At 37.4% G+C, this 22,391-nt stretch overlaps 1 protein-coding gene across 2 annotated transcripts in view; it reads right to left on the minus strand.

Moving 5' to 3' along the window:
• Window positions 1-22,391, minus strand: part of PAK5 (p21 (RAC1) activated kinase 5) — a 330,539-nt gene that overhangs the window by 99,667 nt on the left and 208,481 nt on the right. The window contains exons 1-2 of one of the 2 annotated variants that reach the window (XM_072634448.1): window positions 10,406-10,493; window positions 7,112-7,326 (exon numbers count right to left, since the gene is read on the minus strand). In XM_072634448.1, the coding sequence (XP_072490549.1) occupies window positions 7,112-7,315 (204 nt within the window). In that variant the 5' untranslated portion in view covers window positions 7,316-7,326; window positions 10,406-10,493. Of the gene's footprint in view, window positions 1-7,111; window positions 7,327-10,405; window positions 10,494-22,391 lie in introns of those variants that run through there. The other variant, XM_072634449.1, reaches the window with a different exon arrangement.

A 22,391-nucleotide genomic window follows, 5' to 3' on the forward strand; every position in this document is an offset into this window, starting at 1 on the left:
ACTGTAGAAGGTTACTTTCTTGGTGAAAAGATATTTTCTTCCATCCTTTCAGATGAGGAAGAACAAAGCATACCATCAGACAGACATCAAAGTCAAGGCTTCTACATCCAAAACCTCCAAAAAATATACAATGGTCTCAGATCATGGAAGAGCTCAAATACGAATATGAAGGGAGAATATCTAAAAATAAAATAAAATTTACTATTGAATGGAATGTACTAGGAATAAGAAAAAGGGAGAGTTAGAATGTAGCAAATCATCTCACATAAAAGAAGCAAGAAAGAGCTTCTACAATGGAGGGGAGGAGTTAGGGAGATGAAAGGAAATAATTTAGTCTTACTCTCATGGTATTTGGGCTTAAGGAGGGAATAACACATACTCAATTGGATATGGAGATCTATTTTACCCTGCAGGAAGGCAAGGGGGAAGGGGATAGGAGAGGGAAGATAACAGAAGGGATAGCAAATCTGGGAAAGAGATAATCAGAAGCAAACACTATTGTGGGAGGACAGGTCAAGGGACAGAATGGAATAAATGAAGGGCAGGATAGGACAGAGGGAAATGTGGTTAGTCTTTTACAGCATAACTATTATGGAAGTGCTTTGCATTGTTACACATGTATGACCTATATTGAATTGCTTGTTTTCTCAATTACAGTGGGTAGGGAAGGAGGGAGAGACTATGGAACTCAAAGCTTTAAGAATGACTGTTGAAAATTATTTTAGCATGAAACTGAAAATTAAGCTATACAGGCAATGGAGTATAGAAATCTATTCTGCCCTATAGAAAAAGTAGAGGGGGAGGAGAATGGAAGAAAGGTGGGTAATAGAAGGCAGGACAGACTGGAGGAAGGGGTGGATGGGGTGCATACTGTCCTGGGGTGGGAGGTAAGGAGAGATGGGGAGAAATTTTTGAATTCAAATTCTTGTGTAAGTGAATGTTTAGAACTGAAAAATAAATAAATTATATATTAAAAATGACAATTCCTCATGTGATAAAATGATAAATATGAAGTTTATGAGGAAATATGTAAAGATCTATATCAAGTGATACAAAATAAGATCAGCAGAAGCAGAATCATGATTGTGTATATATCAGAAAAGATGAGAAAGGCAAGAAGGAAGAAGGAATAGAGGCAGAGGGGAGAGAAGAATGAAGGAAAGAAGGAAGGGACACACCTAAAAAAGAAGAGTGCCAAAGCATCTTTTTATTTTTCTGTTTGCTTGTTGCTTAATTTGGTTCTAATTTGTGAATTGATAATGACTGTACCTTATACATTACTTCTTATTTTGTGTGTTTGATTATTTTTGTGGCTAGTTACTGAGTTTACAATAAAACATTTTTTAAAAGAATGACTACATCTTGAATGTCAGAGAGCAGCAGAGAAAAAAGTTTTGTGAATAAAAAGCCAAGGCTTTCTTTTTAGGCCAAGTGAAAAGGCAATTTAATGAGCTTAGAACAGCAATGGTAACACTGTGTCTTCATAATGTCAGACTGGTTTTCACCTTTCCAAGATCAAATTTGCATTTTCCTGTTTATAACTGTATGGGTTAATCAAGAGAGCTGCCTTATTAACTTGATTCGCATGTAAGATAAGAAATCTTTGTTTAAGTTTTTTGGTTATATCTTCTTCTATAAGATGTTTGTAAAGTACTTTGCAGACCTTAAAACTATATAATTGGTATGTTTGTTATAATTGTTTTGTTGTTATTTTTATTAATTTAATAAATATTTGTTAAGTGCCTGCTATGTGGCAGACACTGGGCTGAACACTGGGGATATTTTATAAAGAAGTAAAACATAATCTTGTCCTCAAAGAGTTTACAATCTAGTGAGAGAGAAAACAAGCAAACAAGTATACAAAAGCAAGCTATATGCATGAATAATAAATAATGAACAAAGGGAAAGCATTGGAATTAAGATAGGTTAGGGAAGGCTCTCTGTTGGAGATGGGATTTTAGTTGGGACTTTTAAGCCAGGGAGATCAATGGTCAGAGCAAAGAGGAGTCTTCCAGGCATGGGCAATTGTCAGAGAAAAGGTCCGCAGCCAAGAGATAGAGTGTCTTGGTGGTGCAATGGCCAGGAGGCCAGTGTCACTGGATTGAAGAACACATATTGGGGAGTGTCAGGATCCCCATGCCAAGACCATGCCTCTCTTTCACCATGTTCTGGTCATGAAGCCTTTCTATGAATCAAACTTGTCTCACTGTTGCTGCTTACCCTCACTGTCAGGGCTACAGCTCACTGTAGTCACCAGTGTATGCCTTGAGATTTGCACACAAGAAAGTGGGTCTTCTAGTTTCCTATCTCCAATGGAATAAAGAAAGTTTTTTGCTTATGACCACTGCTAGTTCTTTGTTCTATGTATTTATTTCCTTATTTTATTTCTTAGAGTAAATTGTGGTTCTAATAACTTGTGTGATATGAGTTCTTTGGTATTTTCAGTGTTAACAGAAGTTGCATAACCTCTGTTACTTTTTCCTCATTTGTTTTCAGATTTGTCTGGAGTAAAGTTTAAGAAGACTAGAAAGGTAGGAGGGGGCTAGATTATGAAGGGCTTTGCATGCTTAATAGAATGTTGTGTGTTTTCTTTTGGAGACAATAAGAAGTCACTGAAGTTGAGCCTGGGAGTGACATGATCAAACTTTCATTTTAGGGAAATCATTTAGTGACTGAATGGAGAAAGGTTTGGAGTGGGAAGAGACTTGAGGCAGGCCTACCTGCCAGCAGGTTACTGCAGTAATAGAAGTGAAACACTCCATATTTGGCCCAAGAGTGGGGTTACTGGTTCCCAAGTTTCTGGCCCCAGCCTCAGAAAGTGGAATAACCCCCAGCCTTGGAGGTGGTAACGGTAGGATAGGATGTGATCTGTTACCTGCAGAGTGAGAATTCTTGAACCTCAGTTTCTTAAATGAAAGATTGGAAATTTACTGAACAGAATGATCCTGGCATCTAGCTTTCAGGCATTTCTGTGCAGTGTCACCCTTGAGGTTGCCAAGACAGTAGTCTTACGTTTGAGAGCTCTGAAATCCTTCTATCCTTCAAGAAAAAGCAAGGGTTGTGGGGTTGTTCCTGGGCACAACTAGCCTCATGAAGTCTAGGAAAGCAGCAAGGAGCAGGGCTAAGTCATAATAAAAAGAAACCAAAGACTTAAATTTTTCCCTCAACTATTATTGTGGGTTATTTATCTCAAGTGAGATAATATTTGTAAAAGTTGCTTGGCACAGTGGTTGACACATAGTAGGTATCACATAAATGCTTATTCTCCAGGGGGCGGGTGGGTGGAATACCAAACTTCTCCCAATGCTTTCCTTTATAGAGGGCAGAAACTGGAAATTTGGGGCTCACTCCACTCTCCATCTGTTGCTCTTCTTGGTTTCAACTCCACAAAACAAAGATGTTCCCATGCCTTGGACACTGCAGGTTCACTAGAAAGTCAAAATATTTGACTAACCAGAAAACTACAACACTGAAGTATAAATGCAAAATAGAAGCCAGAGATAAAAGGTTTGAAACCTGTGGGAAATCCCTATTTCACGAGAGCTACACAGAGCAAGAGGGAAATGGGCTTCATAAAGAAGGTAAAGATTTATTCCAACAAGAAACATATGGTATATATTTAGGTGAACAGGGCCAACAGACATCCATAGACCAGTGGAATAACTGAACCAACAGACAGAGAGGGCAGCTCAGACTAGCCACGTACCTCACAAGATCCAGCATATTCTCAAGACAAACTGTAGCCACATAATTTTAACATCAATGGGATTCTTAGAATAAACAGAAGGTGCATATCTAATTTCATTTTTTTCTGGTCTCTTTGTTAGGACATCAGCGGAACCCAGGAATTGGCTGATAAGGACCAGAGTGATAGCCTTTAACTGGGACCTCTTTTGGTGATTACAGACCACAGGGGTATCTGTGGACACAAACTTAAGTCATTTAGGGCTACTGCTACTCACCAGCATAGCTTAGCCCAGGTGTCAGGGTATTTATACACATATTTAGATAAATCAGCAGGGCAGAAAGGAGAGCTATGTTCCTATGTGTGTGAAGGGGGGAATCTGAATATTACAACTTTCTTATAAGTCTCTTTCACCACCTGACAGAGTTAGCAGGAAGCCTTCCCCATTCCTACCTTTTACGTCCAACATTTTCACAGTGAGCAATATCTCATCTGTTTCTCACATTGCTATGTGGTGAAGCGAGCTAAAGAAAGCTGTGGTAGTCATGAAGGTAGTTGGGCAGGGAGAACAGGGTGTAAGCTTTCTTAACTCTTTTATAGTTGAAAATCTTTTGACTAACTTCACTGTGACCAATCTGACCATCTCTCTCACATCTTAAATTGAGGAAAAAAATGGAGTTCTGTGGCATACTTCTTTCCACCCCTATCTCTATAGTATGTCTTCTGTTTATTTGACCACAGCCACATCTGTGCCTAGCAATATAGATCTCAGGGGAAAAAGGGGGAGTTGGAGGTATTAGTATTTATGGGGCAGGGATAGAGGACCCAGATCTAGATCTGGGAAATAAGCACTTGCTCACAGCTTTGAAGAAAGCAGTTTCACTTGAATGATGAGATCAGAAGCTAGGTTGAAGAGATGTTTTAAAAGAGAGTGAAAGGGACGAGGTGGAAATGTGATTATAAAGGATTTTTCAGAGTTTTAACTCAGAGATGGAAGATGGTAAGATCTATTGGGGAAGACTTGTGTGGTTGTAAGAAGCAGGAAAGAAGCCAGTAGATAGAAGGGATTGAAGATTAGAGAGAAAGTTGGCACGATAGTGGAGGCAATCAGGTGTAGAGTAAAGAAGAGATGGGACTTGGGGGGTATGTAGCAGGGTTAGCTTTGCCAAGAGAAGGCAAACTCTTCATCAGAGACTGGAATAAAAGAAGAGATAATGAAGGGTGTATCAGTAGGATATCAGATAAAGAAATCAGGAGAAGAGGGAGGTCTTGGCAAATGATCTCTTTTCTGTGAGCAATGAGGTGAAGGTCATGAGGAGGTGGTAATGACAGAAGGGTTTGGAACAGCTACTTTGGTAAGAACCAATTAAAGAACAGTAAAAGGATTACCTCTCTGTGGTATCAGATAACACTCATTCATAATGTCAGCATGGTTTCATGACTTTCTCCAGATTTATTAATCACCATGTGTGAAGGAGCAAAGGAAGAAGATGGTGGGAGATCTGGGGTTTGGGTTCAACAAGTTACAATCAGTGACAGGCTAAGAGGCCAAGAAATTAAGAATAGTCAACTGTATAGAATCATATTGGGCTCACTACGGGGCTGAGAATGGGAAGAGTAATGGTAGAGCAAGGTAACATCTTGGAAAAGTACTGAAGAGTAGGAAAGTAAAAGAAAATGAAGGGATAAATAATGCTTAGAGTGAGTATATGAAACATTCACTGAAATTATTTAATTTAAATGTAAAAGACTACTAAGTAAGTTTAGTTGTTTGTACTGACATTCAGCATTAAGATTCAACAAAAAATGTAAAAGGTGAACCATATGACCTAGTCTGTTCCATTTCTGATTATTTAATTTTGCTTTATTATTCTATTTTTCTCTCAGAGATTTCTTAATATTGGGTTAGAATAGTTCTAAAATGTAATCATCTGCGAGTTCATCAAGAGAGGCAATCCTTTTAAAGGTGCAGATCTTAACCTAGCCAAGTCTACTTATCCTGTAAAATTCAATCATCATTATAATCCTAGTGGAGTCCCACTAGAAGCGAGAGGTTGTCTATTTTCAACCCATATTGAACTCAAAGATGGCAACAGAATTAAGCAGAGGCAATGGGGTTAGATAGAACATGCAATTGAAACCCTGATTCTTTCTTGGATATTAAATATCGTTATGGTATGGTTTCCAATATGAGAAAAATTGACCCTAAGTCTATTCTCACATTTTTTTTTCCTTTTTAGTGCTAAAAACAAAACAAAACAAAAAACCCCAAAGCACAATTTTTTTTTGGCACTCCATAAACATTTCTTTGTAAATCATATGGTAAGATCAAAAGAAAACTGTTGCACAAGCCAGATGCTACACCAGAAGCCTTAAGATGTCCAAGAAAAAAAAGTGAGGAAGGAGCCTGATATATTAGGTGAACCCTCTGTGGTGAAACTATGGGAGAAAATGCAAGAGTTGCCTGGGAAGGGCAGTCTTGAATGGCTTGCAATCTGTATCCTTGAGAACATCCTTATTAATGTGATCACATTCCAGATAAATATTAATTATGATCATTTACTAATTCTGAACTATAGCATAACAAAATTTTTAGTCTCCCAGATATGCTCACTTCTTAGATAGAATAGACATGTTCTATATAGTATTCCAAAAGTCTTAAAATGCAGTTTTAAATTTTGATAGTTTATATATGCACACATATATGCATATATGCATATATACGTATATGACTATATAGGTACACACCTGTGCATGCATATATAAATACATATATCATTAATATTCATTCAACAATGAGCTAATAACCTCTGTTAGTTTGAGAAGCTACCCTTAATGAAGTCAGTTTTTAAAACAACCACTGGAAGAGAGGTCACGTCCATTTTGTGACTATATATATATATATATATATATCATGGGGTTGAAGAGGATATTAAGCTGCTTGCAACTACAGGGAAGGAATTTATTCATATTTTGTTTTATAAACAGAATCACCTTTTTGAGTCATGGAATGACTGTTACTAAATTACTGAAGCTAATTAATGTCATATATAATGGAGCCATTCAAAAGGTCATTGCTTACCATGTTCATACTTTTGCCTCTAAATGTGCCAAGGCTTTCTGATTTCAGCACTGTAGAGAACTTCTGCTGTGGGAATGTATTCTACCAACACAGGGACTAAACTATCGATGCTTAAGTAAAAGAAGAATGCTTAAGTAGACAGTTTAAGTAACTTGGCCAGGGTCACGCAGTTAGGAAGTATCAAAGACAGGATTTGAACCTGAGACTTCCTAACTCCAAGCTGAGAACTCTATCCACTGTCCTGAGCTGAACCTCCCAACTGTCCCTAAATATAGTTGCTAAAATTAAATACAACCAGACAAATGAAATCTTAAGTCAACCAGACACCACCACTATCACAGTACCTTCATGGGAGCAAGTTGAATGGGTGTGATGGATGAAGGGTCCACTACGGGCTTTGGTCGATTGGCTGTGTCTGCCAGCAAACTGTGCCACTGCTGTGGTAGTCCTGTGAATTTCTGTTCTCGGGGATCAAACCCAGTATGAACCCTGTGCTCAAAATTCGATGGTCCGGAGATTTCAAGTCTTTTCTTTTTCTTGCCAAACATGATGGAAAACTCTAGAAAAATTGAGCAGAGGAGAAGCCATTGTTTTTCACCATCATACACCACACAGCAAAGGTCACTTGTTAACTGTTACTAAACATTTATATGCCCTAAACAGGTTACATATATATTATATAGTATAGCATATATTATGTTCAGCTAGTAAATCCTGCAATGGTTGTGCCCCTAAAACAGCCAGGGACGTGGGTAGGCTGTGAAATAAGAAAAGTCTGCTCTCTGGGGCATTCTTCCAAATCATTTTTGTGATTGCATACCACCCACCTATGTGCTTCACACCTCTCTATTCTCCCCTAAGCTTTTCAGGGCCACTTATGAACAGTGTTCCACCTAAGCCTGCATTCTATGTAGCATCCTGGATCTTCCTTACCTGTCTTTCTATCTTGGTACTTATATGATAAGTTAATTTCTGCTGAGGTATTCATATAAGATGGCATTTGAATTGCTCCTTCTTTGTCACAATACACCAGGGATGGCACAAAAGATTTTGAAAGATATCTTCACCCAAAGGTGTGACTAATTTTGTGAAATTCAGACATTATACTTGGGAACCTGGGAAGCTGGGTATTTTGGGACAAAGGGCATTTGGTTACCTCTCAAAGACTAGCAAGTTGCCAGCTGCTTATTCTACTTACCAGGAAAACATGTGATATTCAATTAATTGAATCTAATTCAATTCAGCCAACATTTACCAAGTTTATATTTCCTACAAGCAAAGCACCATGCAAAGGCTACCAACATGAAGGACCCAGGTCCAGGTCCCAATCTAAGAGGAATATAGCATGTTCACAAACAGTAAAATACAAGAAAAAAATAGAATGGGAGTGGGTAGGGAGCAATTAGAGAACTCTTCATGGAGAAAGTGGCACTTGAGTTGGATCTCAAAGGAAAAAGCATTTCAATAATAATAATCATAGTAATAAGAATTGTTGTTATGTATCCTACTAGTAAAAATTATGAGCAATAACATATGCAAAGCATTTTACATTACCGCATTTTTTCCTCATAACAGCCCTATGAGGTGCATGCTATTATTGTTCCCATTTCACACATGAGTAAATGGAGGCAGAGGGAGAGAAGGGGCTTGCCCAGGTCACAAAGCTGGTAAGTATTTGAGATAAAATTTGAACTCAAAGATTTTTCCTGACGTTGGATTCTGAGCTCTATTCAGTGTGACATATAGGGGCTCACCAGGCAGAAATGAGGAAATGCCTTCCAGGAATACTGCATAACTTGCACTGAACACACATTGGTCAGAAAAGACAGGATCAAATTAGGAAATAGGCATTAGTCCATTTTGGCAAGTAATAGAGCAGATGAAGGGAATGATGTGGCATTAGACCAGGAAGACAACTACAACCAAATTGGGGAGGAGATGTAAGGAGATCATGATTTTAAGAAGATTGGGCAGGTACAGGGCCTGGAATCAGGAAGGCCTGAGTTCAAATCTGATCTCAGATACTAGCTATGTGGCCAAAGGCAAGTCACTTAATCCTGGTCTCCTCAGTTTCCTCCTCTGTCAAATGAGCCAGAGAAGAAAATGGCAAACCACTCCAGTATCTTTGCCAAGAAAACCCCAGCAGGAGTCACCAAGACTCAGACACGACTGAAAACAACTGAACAACAATGTTAAATAGGATCATTCTGGCAAACATGAATGTATAAACTGGAAGAAAATGGAAATCAGCTAAGAAGTTATTCTAAAAGCTGGTGCATGGAGAGTTGGGGATGAGTACTGGACTTGTGTTATAGTGGTAGGGATAAAGAGGAAGGCATACACATGATGTTGAGGAGTTAGAATCAGCAGGATTTGCCTTGCAGTAGACATGGCAGGCGAGATGGAAGAAAGAGTGGCAGATGATGACAAAATCTGACTTTTCAAATCCACTTTCCTGTAAGAATGATGATCCCATAAAAGGAAACCAGAGATTCAAAAGGTGGGACAATTCTTAGACGATCATGACCTTAGAATGAGAAGGGCCTTCACAACCATCTCATCTAGGTCCCTCATTAATTGGAATCAGCAAACTGAGGACCAGAGACATTCAATGACTTGCCTGAGATCACGCAGGAGTTATGTGACAGAATTAGGATTGAACTGCCAGTCTAGCGCTCTTTCTATTCTATATGCCAAAGATAACAATCATGCTTCTATAGTGCAGTCTGTTGACAAAGCAATGTCTACATCATCATCTCACTTGACTGGACACTAGGGTTCCAACAGAAGTGGCTTGTGACCTTTCTCCAACTGAGAAGTATTAGCAACAGAACTCAAAGTCAGATTTTATCAAAGTCCAAAGTTTCTTCCATTCCCCCATGCACCCATCCTTAATGAAAAAGAATGTAAGTCAACGGGACAAGCTCAGCATCATAGTGAACTCAATCAGTAGGATGGCGATAATTACATTCAAGGCATTTTTAAAGAGATTGTGCATATTTGCCTGAGAACAAATACTAAGGAAACAATAGGCCAAATACATTTAAGTCTTGAACTGAGGCAGTTCAATCTTTATTCCTGATTGTGAGCTGTTCCTGCTGGTTGCTGTGCCAATCAAGTTAAGGTGTATAAAGAAAATCTCAATGAGAGAATAATACCATTGGATATTTATACTTAAGAGTTAGGAAAGGTAAAGCTCAGGTAGAATCAATCTGCCTACACAGCCTCTAGTAATATCATATAACTGTGATCTGAACAGTAACAAAGAACTTCTCTTTGTCTAGTAAGGGTGAGTTAAAGAGTTGTAAGAGAAAATGATTTAAAAGAAAAAATGGAAAGTCATTTCTTCCACCATGACGATGTTTCTCTGAAGCATATGCTGTTAAGTGACAGCAAGCTAAAATTGCCTGGGTAATAAGATACTGTAAGATTAGAAGTTCTTTCCTGTGACCCTATGCAAAAAAAAAAAAATCTTGTAAGCATGAGAATCTGGTAAGCATGAGTGTCTGGTTTAGGTCTGGGTCCTATCTAGAATATCCACAGAAGGGTGAACACCATAGTGAATGGTCCTGGAATCAGATTGCAAAGATCAGTTGCAATAACTGAGCATGTTTAGCCTAGATAAAAAGAAGACTTACAGTGGCTGGTTTTAAGGATCTGAATGGCTTTCAAGAGGCATTAGATTTCATCTGCTTTTGACCATGAGTCCAATGTGTAGAAGCTAAGATGATAAAGATTTCTGATTAATGAAAGAAAAAAGAAAAAAACTTCCCAATATTTATAACTATCCCAAAGAAAAATGCTTTTACTTACACGGGACTCCTTTTCACATGATGTCTTCAAGCAAAAAGTGAAGAGCCTCTTGGATGTTATGAAGGGAAATTTTGGGGAAGGGACATGTTAGCCTTTGAGGCACCTTCTAAATCAGAGATTTTTTTTAAAAATGTATTTATTTTTAGTTTTTAACAATCACTTCCATGAGATTTTGAATTTCAAATTTTCTCCCCATATCTCCACTCTCCCCACCCCAAGATGGCATGCAATTTGATATAGGTTCTACATATATATTCATACTGAACCTATTTTCACATTAGTCATGAAGAATTAGAACCAACAGAAAAAACCAAGAGAAAAGAAGGAACAAACCAAAAAAAAAATCAAGAAAGTAAATAATCTGCTTCAATCTACATTCAGACACCATAATTCTTTCTCTAGATGGGGACAGCATTTTCCATAATGAGTTCCTTGGAATTGGTCTAGGATCCTTGCACTGTTAAGAAGAATTAAGTCTATCAAAATTAGTCATAGCACATTGTCACCGTCATTGTGTACAATGCTCTTTTGGTTTGGATCACTTTACTCAGCATTAGTTTATTCAAGTCTTTCCAGGTTTTTCTGAAGTCTGGCTGCTCATCATTTCTTATAGCACAACAGTATTCCATTACATTCATATACCACAACTTGTTCAATTATTCCCCAACTCATGGGCATTCCCTCAATATCCAATTCTTGGCCACCACAAAAAGATCTGCTATAAATATTTTTGTACACATAGGTCCTTTTCCCATTTGTATGACTTCTTTGGGATACAGCCCTAGAAGTAATATTGCTGGATCAAAGGGTATGAACAATTTTATAGCCCTTTGGGCATAGTTCCAAATGGCTCTCCAGAATAACTGGATCAGTTCACAACTCCACCAACAATGCATTAGTGTTTTAATTTTCCCATTTCTCCAGCATTTATAATTTTCCTGTTTTGTCATGTTAACTAATCTGATGGGTGTGATGTGGTACCTCAGAGCTGTTTTGATTTGCATCTCTCTAATCAATAGTGATTTTTAGCTTTTTTTCATATGATTATAGATAGCTTTAATTTCTTCCTTGGAAAACTGTCTGTTCATATCTTTTCACCATTTATCAATTGGGGAATGACTTGTATTCTTACAAATTTGACTCAGTTTTCTCTGTGTTTTAGAAATAAGGCCTTTATCAGAGACATTGGCTATAAAAATTGTTTCCCAGTTTTCTGTTTCCCTCCCGATACTGATTGCATTGGCTTTGTGCACAACCTTTTCAATTTAATGTAATCAAAATTATCCATTTTTTCATTTTATAATGCTCTCTATCTGACAGATAAACTATTCCCTGCTCTCCCAGTTTGCTTATATAAATCAGGTACCCATTTTGACTTTATTTTGGTATACAATGTAAGATGTTAGTCTTTGCCTAGTTTCTGCCATGATATTATCTAGTATACCCAGAAGTTTTTGTCAAATAGTGAGCTCCTATCTTAGAAGCTGAAATCTTTGAGTTTATCAAATAACAGATTACTATAGTTGTTGACTACTGTGTCTTGTGTGCCTAACCTATTCTACTGATCTACCACTCCGTTTCTTCGTCATTACCATGTAGTTTTGATGACTGTTACTTTATAATCCAATTTAAGATCTGGTATGGCTAAGCCTCCTTCCCCTGCATTTATTTTCATTAATTCCCTTGATATTCTGAACCTTTTGTTCTTCCAGATGAATTTTGTTCTTATTTTTTCTAGCTCTATAAAATAATTTTTGATAGTTTGATTCATATGCCATTGAATAAATAAATTAATTTAGGTAGAAATGTCATTTTTATTATATTAGCTCAACCTATCAACAAGCAACTGATGTTTTTTCCAAATATTGACATCTGACTTTATTTGTGTGAAAAGTATTTTGTAATTGTGCTCATACAGTTCCTGGGTTTGCTTTGGCAAGTAGACTCCCAAATATTTTATAATGTCTGTAATAACTTTACATGGAATTTCTCTATCTCTTGCTATTGGGCTTTGTTAGACACATAAAAATACCAATGATTTATGTGGGTTTATTTTATATACTACAACTGTGCTAAAGTTATTATTTTAAGTAGTTTTGTACTGAAAAATCTGATATTCTTTGGTTCTGTCCTGAAGTCAAAGGGGTAGAGAGGTCTGTGGAGAAAACATTTTCTACCACCTGATATTGATGGAAAGAAAGAAAGAAAGAAAGAAAGAAAGAAAGAAAGAAAGAAAGAAAGAAAGAAAGAAAGAAAGAAAGAAAGAAAGAAAGAAAGAAAGAGACAGAGAGACAGAGAGAGAGAGACAGAGAGAGAGAGAAAGAAAGAGAGAGAGAAAGAAAGAAACAAAGAGAGAAAGAGAGAAACAAAGAAAGAAAGAAAGAGAAAGAAAGATGATACACAGATGATGGATAGACAGAAAGATAGACAAATAGAGATATAGACATAAGAACACCACCAAATACTAGGTAGACTACAAACTCCCCTCTACCTATTGGCACTTAGTAAATGTTTCAAATAAATGAAGTACTATTTTAAAGCATGACTGCTGGGTAATGTAGTGGGGCCTTGACTCAGGAAGAGGGGAGTTTAAATGTAGCCTCAGGTATTGCCTAGCTATGTGAACCTGGGCAAAGTCACTTAACTTGTGTTTACCTCATTTTTCTCAATAGCAAAATGGAGATAATAGCAGCAACTACCTCCCAGGATTGTTGTGAGGATCAAATGAAAAATTACCTGTAAATCCTTTAGCATATAGTAGGTGCTATATAAATCCTTACTCCCTTTCCTTTCTTTCTCTTCATAGTAGTGTCTATTCAACTGAAAAACATATGCTATTACCAGGAGAATGCTGGTGAATAATAAAGACAAAGAATGAGGCAACAGCCTAAACTCTAACATCACATTCTAAAGCCATAATGCAAATCTGGTGCTAATTCTCATCTCAACCTTGACCCTGCTCCTCAATCCAACTACTGGCCTGGTTAAATTTTCTTCCATTTGAGTGCATTTTCTCTCTGTCTCCGTCTGTCTGTCTGTCTGTTTGTCTCTCTCTCTCTCTTCTTTTAAACATGGAATAATTTTATAACAATATGTTCCATTCATGACAGTTTACAGCTCTTTTTCTATCACTAAACTTTCCTATTCTTTTTATTTTCTGGTGCCAAGAAAGCTGTGGGAATTTCATTTTATTTCTGGGGAGGATGCTGATGGTACTTTCTGACATTAAAAGATAATTTTCTTTTTTTTTATCCTGAGCTTTATTATTTTTTGTTTAAAGCAATCTGCTTTAAAACATTAGAGGGCATCCCTTCTTCCTTTTTGAGCTTTATTTCAAGGCTGAGTGTGGGGAAAAACACTGAACCCACTTAATAGAAGACATGGGTCTAGAAACCTCCAGTCCATTCCTCTATTTCTGGTAACCACAGCCCCACAAACATAAAATAAAGTCTATCCTCCAACCTGATGTGAAATCTTGTGATCCCATTCTGAATATAAATCAAGGAATTTCAAAAGGAAGTGCTAATAATAAATGGAAGTATTTTTTTTCTTTTTGGAAAACTTTGTTTTTAAAGAAAGGAATGTAAGCCTGACAAAATTAGTGTCGTGAGTTTTGGGGGGAAAAAAGAAAAAATATCCTCTTCTAGTCAATCAAACCTATGGCGATGGGCTTGTCTGTACTTAGGAAGTTTGGTCTTCAGACAACAGTTTATCATGTACCAGTACTAGACACATTTTCTTCATGGTAAGACCGATGTAAGCTTGTACACCATTGGTGTAATCACCGGGAACCTGGGTTCATCTCCTTGCCACAATTAGTGATTAGATGAGGATATCAGTGGAGAAAATTGCTATATAAGTGTGTTATTATCATCATGATTTTCTGAGAGTAACACTGGTAATATCAAAGAAATTAAATACTATTTGTTATGCCATATGAAGCCCTATAATAATGGCTACAACTTAAAATTAAACCTCTGATTCAAAATTTATTACCATTGCCAACCTTCACAGAATTTCACTGATTCATTCAACAAACAGTTGTCGATCATCCACTGAGCTCAGTACTGAGCCAATGCTCAATGTGAGGAATGCAAAGGATTACAAGTTTGCCTTAGAAGGGCCCACAAAGAATGAAATACAGACCACTGTAACTGAATTCCAAATGAATGAATGAATTCCAAAGTATAAGTCAATACTCTGAAACAATTTTAGTTACCCAAGAGTGAAAAGTCCCTTATATCCTCTGAATGAGTTCCCCTCACTTGACATCTTCAAGCTAAGGCTGGAAGGCAAGCTGCAGAATACATTCTATGGAGAACTCTTGCCAAGAATCTGTGGATTAGACTATTTTGTCTCTGGAGTCTCTATTCCAGCTACAATTTTGTGAATCATGCCCTCAGTCTAATGAGAGGCAACATAGTACAATGTATAGTGTGTGTGTTTGTCCTTCATTGCCGAAGAAGACAGTGCCCTCAGAGAAATGATGACATGACTTGTACTTGACTTTGTTTTGAGTGAGGGAGGGCTGTGCAGGTCACCAACCTCACTTCTCCTCCAGAGCCATCTGAATCCAGTGACCAGATATTCATCAGGATATGAAGAGCCAGGATGAGGAGTGTCAAGTGTCTGAGGTGAGATTTGAACTCAGTTCCTCCTAACTCCTGCACTGGTGGTCTATTTACTGCACCACCTAGCTGCCCACAATGTATAGTAGACTGTTTCTAGAGTCAGGAAGACTTGAGTTCATATCGTGTTTTCAACACTTACTAGCTATAGCCACCTAAGTATTCTAGGTGTCAGGCCCCTCAGAAGAAATGAGGCAGATAGGTGGGTAAGTATTAAAAGCAAGTGGGGCCTGGAGTCTGAGAGAACAAGTTGAAATCCAACTTCAGGTACTCACTAGTAAAGTGACCCTGGGCACACTACTTCGCCTTTATGTGCCTCAATTTCCTTTGCTATAAAATACAGATAAAAAAGCACTTCCCAGGTTGTTGTGAGGATCAAATGAGATATTTTAAGGTGCCTAGCATGGTACCCACGAGGCACTGGATAAACATTTATTCTCTTCTTTCCTTCTTCCTCATCTGTAAAATGGGATTAATAACACCTGTAGTTACTATACCAGTAGTATAAACTATACTACTTCACAGTAGTACTGTTATTAATCATCGTCATTGACATCATTCTGGCCTGAAGAAACGCAGTCTTCTGCAGAGATTTATTATCCATGTGCATTCTTAAAGCATATTCCCTTCATCATTTATTAATTTGAAAATATTAAAACTGACTTAATTTAACTTTTTTATGTCAGACCCCTAAATGCACAAGACTGCAAAGGAATCATTTTATTATATTTATTCTTTATCTCTGTAGTAGGCCTAATATAGAGATACGTATTTCTAAATATTAGGCCTAATATATACATATATAATTATATTATATTTCTATTATATTGGAATATAGTGATCAAAATAGTAAAATACAAACAAGTTCATCGACTAAATGTTAAGGACCCTTTATTTAGACTATCTTTAAAATATAACTTTCAAATGTATGTAATTTATAGGCAGTTTCAGCTAAAAAGAAGTGCTGATTTACAGATGTAGCAACCAAAAATAGAGATACTAATAACCATTTTTCAATCCTGTAAAATGAGGTCAACTTATCTCACCAAATCAATAAGTTGAGGGCCTGTAACTCAAAAGGACTCAATCATATTTAGATTCCTGTCTTGTATGATATGCAGCAGTTAATACAGATTCGTGTTCATTAAGGTTATTTGAATCATGCAATGACGAGTGGAGTTCTAATTCTAGCCTTCCTCACTCATGTCTCCATCTGCCTATAATATTTACAAAATTTCTGGGACATCAGCAAAAGCTGCTAGAGTACCATAATCACCACATTCACAGAATATTGAGAGAGAAACAGAGAGACAGATAAAGACAGCGAGAGAGACAGAGACAGAGATGGAGAAAGAGATCTCCTTTGAGGATTCAATCATACACATTTACAAGTGCATGAACAGATGAAGTTGTGAGGAAATCATGTGCGACAGATATAGTATATACATACTGTCAGGTTGTCAGACATTCTCGGGTAATTGTGTGTCTTCCTGGGTCTCAGTGTATTGTGCAAGCCCTTCTATATGAATTCCAAAACTGATCTCAATTCTCATATGGAAAAAGGAGGATAATAAAACAACCTTGATGATAAAGTTAAAAAAAAACCAAAACCTATCTGATGACATATGCCAGCCCAGAAAGTAGAAAGTTACCATTAGCCCTTCTCTTTATTCTATCTATGGTGAACAGAAATAATCTACAAGGGAGCCAGTACCAGGCCTGCACATCCAACTTCTTTACTTACCCAAAGTTATATTTCCTTTAGCCCATGTCATAGTTCATCATGGGGTACCAGATCAAGAGTTGCATGGGATCTCAAAGACCATCAATTCCCAACCTCATCATTTTACAGAGGAGGAGACTCAGGCCCAGACAGGCTTTAAGGAATGTGATAGGGTCTTGGCCAGCTAATCCTCAGGCACTTGGAAAACTGCAAGAAGTCAGGAGAATCAGTAAATGAGGTAATGGATTTTCAGAATCTGCTGTTATCTTCAGTATTTCATAATATGCATGAGGGATCAAACATTATCTATGCTCTTAAATCTGTTGTGTTCATTCATGAACAAATAACTACTTAGGTTCATGAATGTAAATACGGAATTCATAGATCAATAGCATTTCTAAACTACAAGGGACTGACAAGATAACTTGACCCAACACACTCATTTTACCAATGAGTAAACTGAGGCCCAGAGTGAGAAAGGAAATTGCTCCCTGGGGTTATTCAACTAGTTAACAGAAGGCATGAGACTAGAAATCAGGTATGCTAACTCCTAATATAAAAACCTTTTCCATAGCCCTAAAATGCTCCAAATACACAGTATTGTTGGGTTGCTTCAACCAATTCAGCAGAGCTATACCTTTAGGGAATTATAGATGTAATAGTCATTATCAAGACCCTGAAAGTAGCTCAGAGCCTTGGAGGAAGTGATTTTGTTTTCAGTAGCACCTCTGAAAAGGTTTACAAGAAAAATGACTAGATATTCTCAATAACCTCTCATTAGAACTATGTTTCTAAAGAACCCTGACCTACTACTCCATTTGGTAACTAGTCTGCTCCTTTCCTCAAGTTCTTTGTTCCTTCACAGAGCTCCCATGCATTTTCTGTGTTTGAACAAAGCAGAACTTCTCTTGTGAACATCTATCTAACTGTATGTCTACACAGATACAGGAGGATCTCCCAAGTGGGGCAAATTACTAGGACAAAGAGGCTATTAATGTGAATTGGTCCCATGCTAGTCTCCACCCATACCTGTAGACGACGGGATTACCATTCTGAAACTTCACTTCTAATTATGACTGGATGGAGAGATATTGGTAAAAAGACCATCAGAATTTATTTTAAATACTACTTAGTGTCTGGAGTACCAGGTGACAATGTATTTGATTATCTTGTGTTTCAAAAAATATTGAAATGATGTTATGATAATATCAAATGCTTCCTTAGGGAGTATAAGTAAAAACATATGGCTTAATATTAACTTTGGCTTAGGATGAAACTAGTTTGTGTTCTTTTACCCGAGAGCTGGTGTGTATTTCTTTTGGCAGTAATTTGCAAAATTATTTTGTTTGAATTAATCCTTTGTAGGAAAAGAAACATGACATATAAAAAGAAGGCAAAGTACTTCTATAGTTTTTCTACAACATGCTCTAATCCTAAAAGGGATCTCAGAAATAGTTAATGTTTAGCATTCAGTCCTTTTCTGTTTAGAACTAGTAAAAGAGGACAACACTGTGAAAATATAAAAATTATTAATAGTTAACTTTTGAATGCACCGTAATGATAGCACACTGCATATGGCCAGAGCAGAGATTCTTAACCTATTTGTGCATGCATCATGGACTCCTTTGGCAGTGTGACAAAGCCTATAGACTCCTTTTCAGAATACTATTTGTTGCCTAAATTGGTAATTAAAGGAAATGATAAATTTCAGTCAAAGGTTAGCAAAAATAAGGATGGAATGTTTTCCCACCCAGGTTAAGAACACCTTGTCTAGAGCAACTTCCAACCTAATTCAATACCCATGACAAAATTTGGGTCCTTCCTCCACCAACACTTTTTTTTGACCACTTCACATCACACCCATAACTCCTCTTTTTGAATCTCTATGTCACTCTTCCATCTAGACCACTAATGAACAAATTTAATCCCAAGCCACCTTATTAAGTTTCTCATGTCTTCAACTAGATGGTCAACTAGAAATCAGTGACCATGCACTACATTATCTTGTAGCTCCGCTATCCTTTATATTTCATATACAACAGAAGTTTAAAAAATAGATTCCAACACTCTTTGGTTATGGATGGGGAAGGGAGGCATTGTAACATCTATTTTATACATCAAGTATAGAAAGGCAGTAAAGGTAAGCAATTTGTCCAGTACCACAGAGCTAGTTGTGACAGAGTAGGCACTAAAAGCTTAGTCCTCATGGACTCAGTCCCTTGAACCTTTCCCTTTATCTTCATTTTATTACTGATTTCTCATTTAGGTGAATTACGAAACAAACAATTTCAGAACAATCTAAGGCAAGACGCTTGAGGGAGTGTTCTACCTGGGAGCCCTGTCTTGGACTTAGCTCACCTGATGATAACACGTTCATGTCATACTTGTAAGTTTACTATCCACTTTCTTCACAGCAGAGAGATGATGGATTTATCCATGTTTTGGCAATAATAATAGCCAGTAAGTCAATGAGCATTTCTCAAGTATCTACTAAGTGGCAGGTGCTGTGCTAAGTTTGCTCACGATACAAAAACAACAACCTCAAAAAAGCAAAAGACAACCTCTGTTCTCAAGAAACTTGCAATCTAGGGGAGTGGAGCCAAGATGGCGGAGTACAAGCAGAAACCTGCTATATCTTTCCCCCCAAGCCCTTCAAAAACACCTGTAAAAATGACTCTAAACAAATTCTAGAGCAGCAGAAGCCACAAAATGACAGAATGAAGCAATTTTCCAGCCCAAGATAATCTGGAAAGTCCACAGGAAGGGTCTATCACACCAGGCAAGGAACAGAGCTCAGTTCAGCAAAGGCTACATTGGTGCAGAAGAAACTGGACTGGAACAGGCCTTAAAGGACTGAATTACTGGCAGTTGCTGTGGATTCCTGACTTCTCAATCCACAAATGCTAAAGACAGCTTCAATGGTCAGTGGAAAGGGTCCCTCACCTGGCTGAGAGGGGGACTTTGTTCAGCCCCAACCCCTGCCCCAGCCCTGGCCACTATCCTAGCCCAAGGGAAGCTTTCACTGCCAGATTTGACTCTCCCTAGGCTTATGAGAGGCTTCCTTTGCTTCTTTCATAACTCTCCTTTGCCCTCCCATGCTTGGCTGCCCTGGTTAGGGATCCTGCCCATGTGAAGTCACTGACTTCCAAGCTACTGGAGTGAGCTGGTATGAGTTGGAGGTCACTCAATGGCCTCCTGAAGGATGGGGAAGAAAGGGAGAAGGTATGTAGAACCAGAGCTAAATCATTTGGGGAATCCTTTGCTCCCTATGCCACTGTTTGAAAGTTGGCCTTCTCCTTTTGGCACTGACAACTAATGAGGCTGTACATTTTTCAAGCTATAAGGTCATAAAGGGAATTTAATATAAGTACTAAATGATAAAAGTTTCAAACTGTACAGGCAGTTAAATTTCCCCTTTATGTACAGAAGGAATGGAATGCATGTAATTAAAAAAAAGCATTCTTTAATGCTTGATGCAGTTTAAGGCCTACACTTCACTTACTGCCATGGTCATGAAGAGACTTATCTTCTCAAATCTCTCTTGAAAACGTATTAAATGAAATAATTGGTAGTTAAGTGCATTAAAAATACCTACCCATGTTTGGGTCATCTAGGTTTAACATTGGACCTGCCACTAGAGGAATAAATACGGCATTTTTTATGAAATACTACAGAAGAAATGTATCCAGAAAGAGAGGAAATAGATCCCTTTCTAGGTTCTTTTCAAGAATACTACAGATATGGTGGAGTTATGAATTGATCCAACTGTTCTGGAGAGCAATTTGGAACTATGCTCAGTGGGTTATAAAATTGTGCATACCCTTTGATCTCCCAATACCATTACAAGGTCTGTATCCCAAAGAGATCAATAAAAAATGGAAAAGGATCCACACGTGCAAAAATATTTATATTTTTTTCTTTTTGTGATGGCAAAGAATTGGAAATTGAAGGGATGTCCATCAGTTGATGAATGACTGAACAACTTGTGGTTTAGGAATGTAATGGACTACTATTGTTGTATAAGAAATGATGAGCAGGTGGATTTTGGGAAAAAAAAACCTGGAAAGACTTACATGAACTGATGCTGAGTAATGTGAGCAAAAGCAGGAGAACACTGTGAAATGACTTACTCTGATAGACTTAGCTCTTCTTAGCAATACAATTATGTAAGACAATTCTAAAAGACTCGGAATGGAATATGGTATAGAGAAAGAATTATGGAGTCTGAATGCAGATCACAGCACACTATTTTCTTTTTTTTTCTTTCTCATGCTTTTTCCCCTTCTTTCACAACATGACTAATGTGGAAATATGTTTAAAGTGACTGTGCATGTATAGCGTATATCAGATTGCATGCTGTCCTAGGGAGAGGGGAGAGGAGGGAGAAAAAATATGAAACTCAAAATCTTATAAAAGTGGATGTTGAAAACTATCTTTACATGTAATTGGAAAAAATATAATGAAGAAAAAAGAATACTATAGACAGAGATATATGCAGCTATATACACACACGTCTGTATGTATATGTGTATATGTATGTGTGAATGTGTGCATATTTACTATGAAGTGGGAAGTACTATGTACAACTCCACCAAGTTTGTAGTTATAATGCTTTTAAGGGAAAACTGCTTGAACTATATAGTAGCAATTCAGGAGGAAATGACAAAAACCTTGAAGGTTGGGAATTTTTACCCTAAAATTAAAGATATTTTCCTGAAAACAAATGTTGATGATCTATTTGTTTAATGTTTTTCTGATACAGAAAAGTATTATCTCATTTTCTCCAAAGAGAGTCTGATTCTTCATTGAAAGTGAACAGGTCACTCCTATGTTCTGCTGCCACAGCTAGGTGTATCTATGGGTTCTCCTTCACAGAATCAGTTGTCTCCAGAGTGGTTCTTATTCAACCACTGGGACTGGAAGATATGAAGGGTTCATTCCATAGAAGACATCAGGATATTCAAATGCTCTAAGGTACTCTAATGCAGATAGGTAGCAGTATTCCTGGAAGACAAGCATTAGAATCTCACATGACTTAGGGGAAACTAACCACTGGTTAAGATGATGTCTGAAAAAATGATTTGAATTTTCTGGATCATGACTTTGAAAAAAGAATGGCAACTTCACAACTTAAATATGGGCAACATTTTGCAAAGAAGGATGTCAAGGTCCTGGTCAAGCATGAAGCATACATATGGGGAGAGGGGGTTGGTAAGGACACAGCTAATAGAGACTTACAAATTTAATAAAAATAAACTTTATGTCCTTAAATTTTTAAAGTTTTAAAAGGAATGGGAGAAGAGATAATTGCTTAGGTACACTGACCACATTAGACAACATAGAGAGTATCTCCAACGTAGGAAAAATAATAGCAGGAGTAAAGAGATTTATAGGAGGCAAAATCCAAGAAAGGATTTAATAATAAAACTCCTGGCCTTCTACAGATGAGGTTGCTTAGAG

The sequence above is a fragment of the Notamacropus eugenii genome, chromosome 1 (genome assembly GCF_028372415.1).
Source record: "Notamacropus eugenii isolate mMacEug1 chromosome 1, mMacEug1.pri_v2, whole genome shotgun sequence".
Lineage (NCBI taxonomy): Eukaryota > Metazoa > Chordata > Mammalia > Diprotodontia > Macropodidae > Notamacropus > Notamacropus eugenii.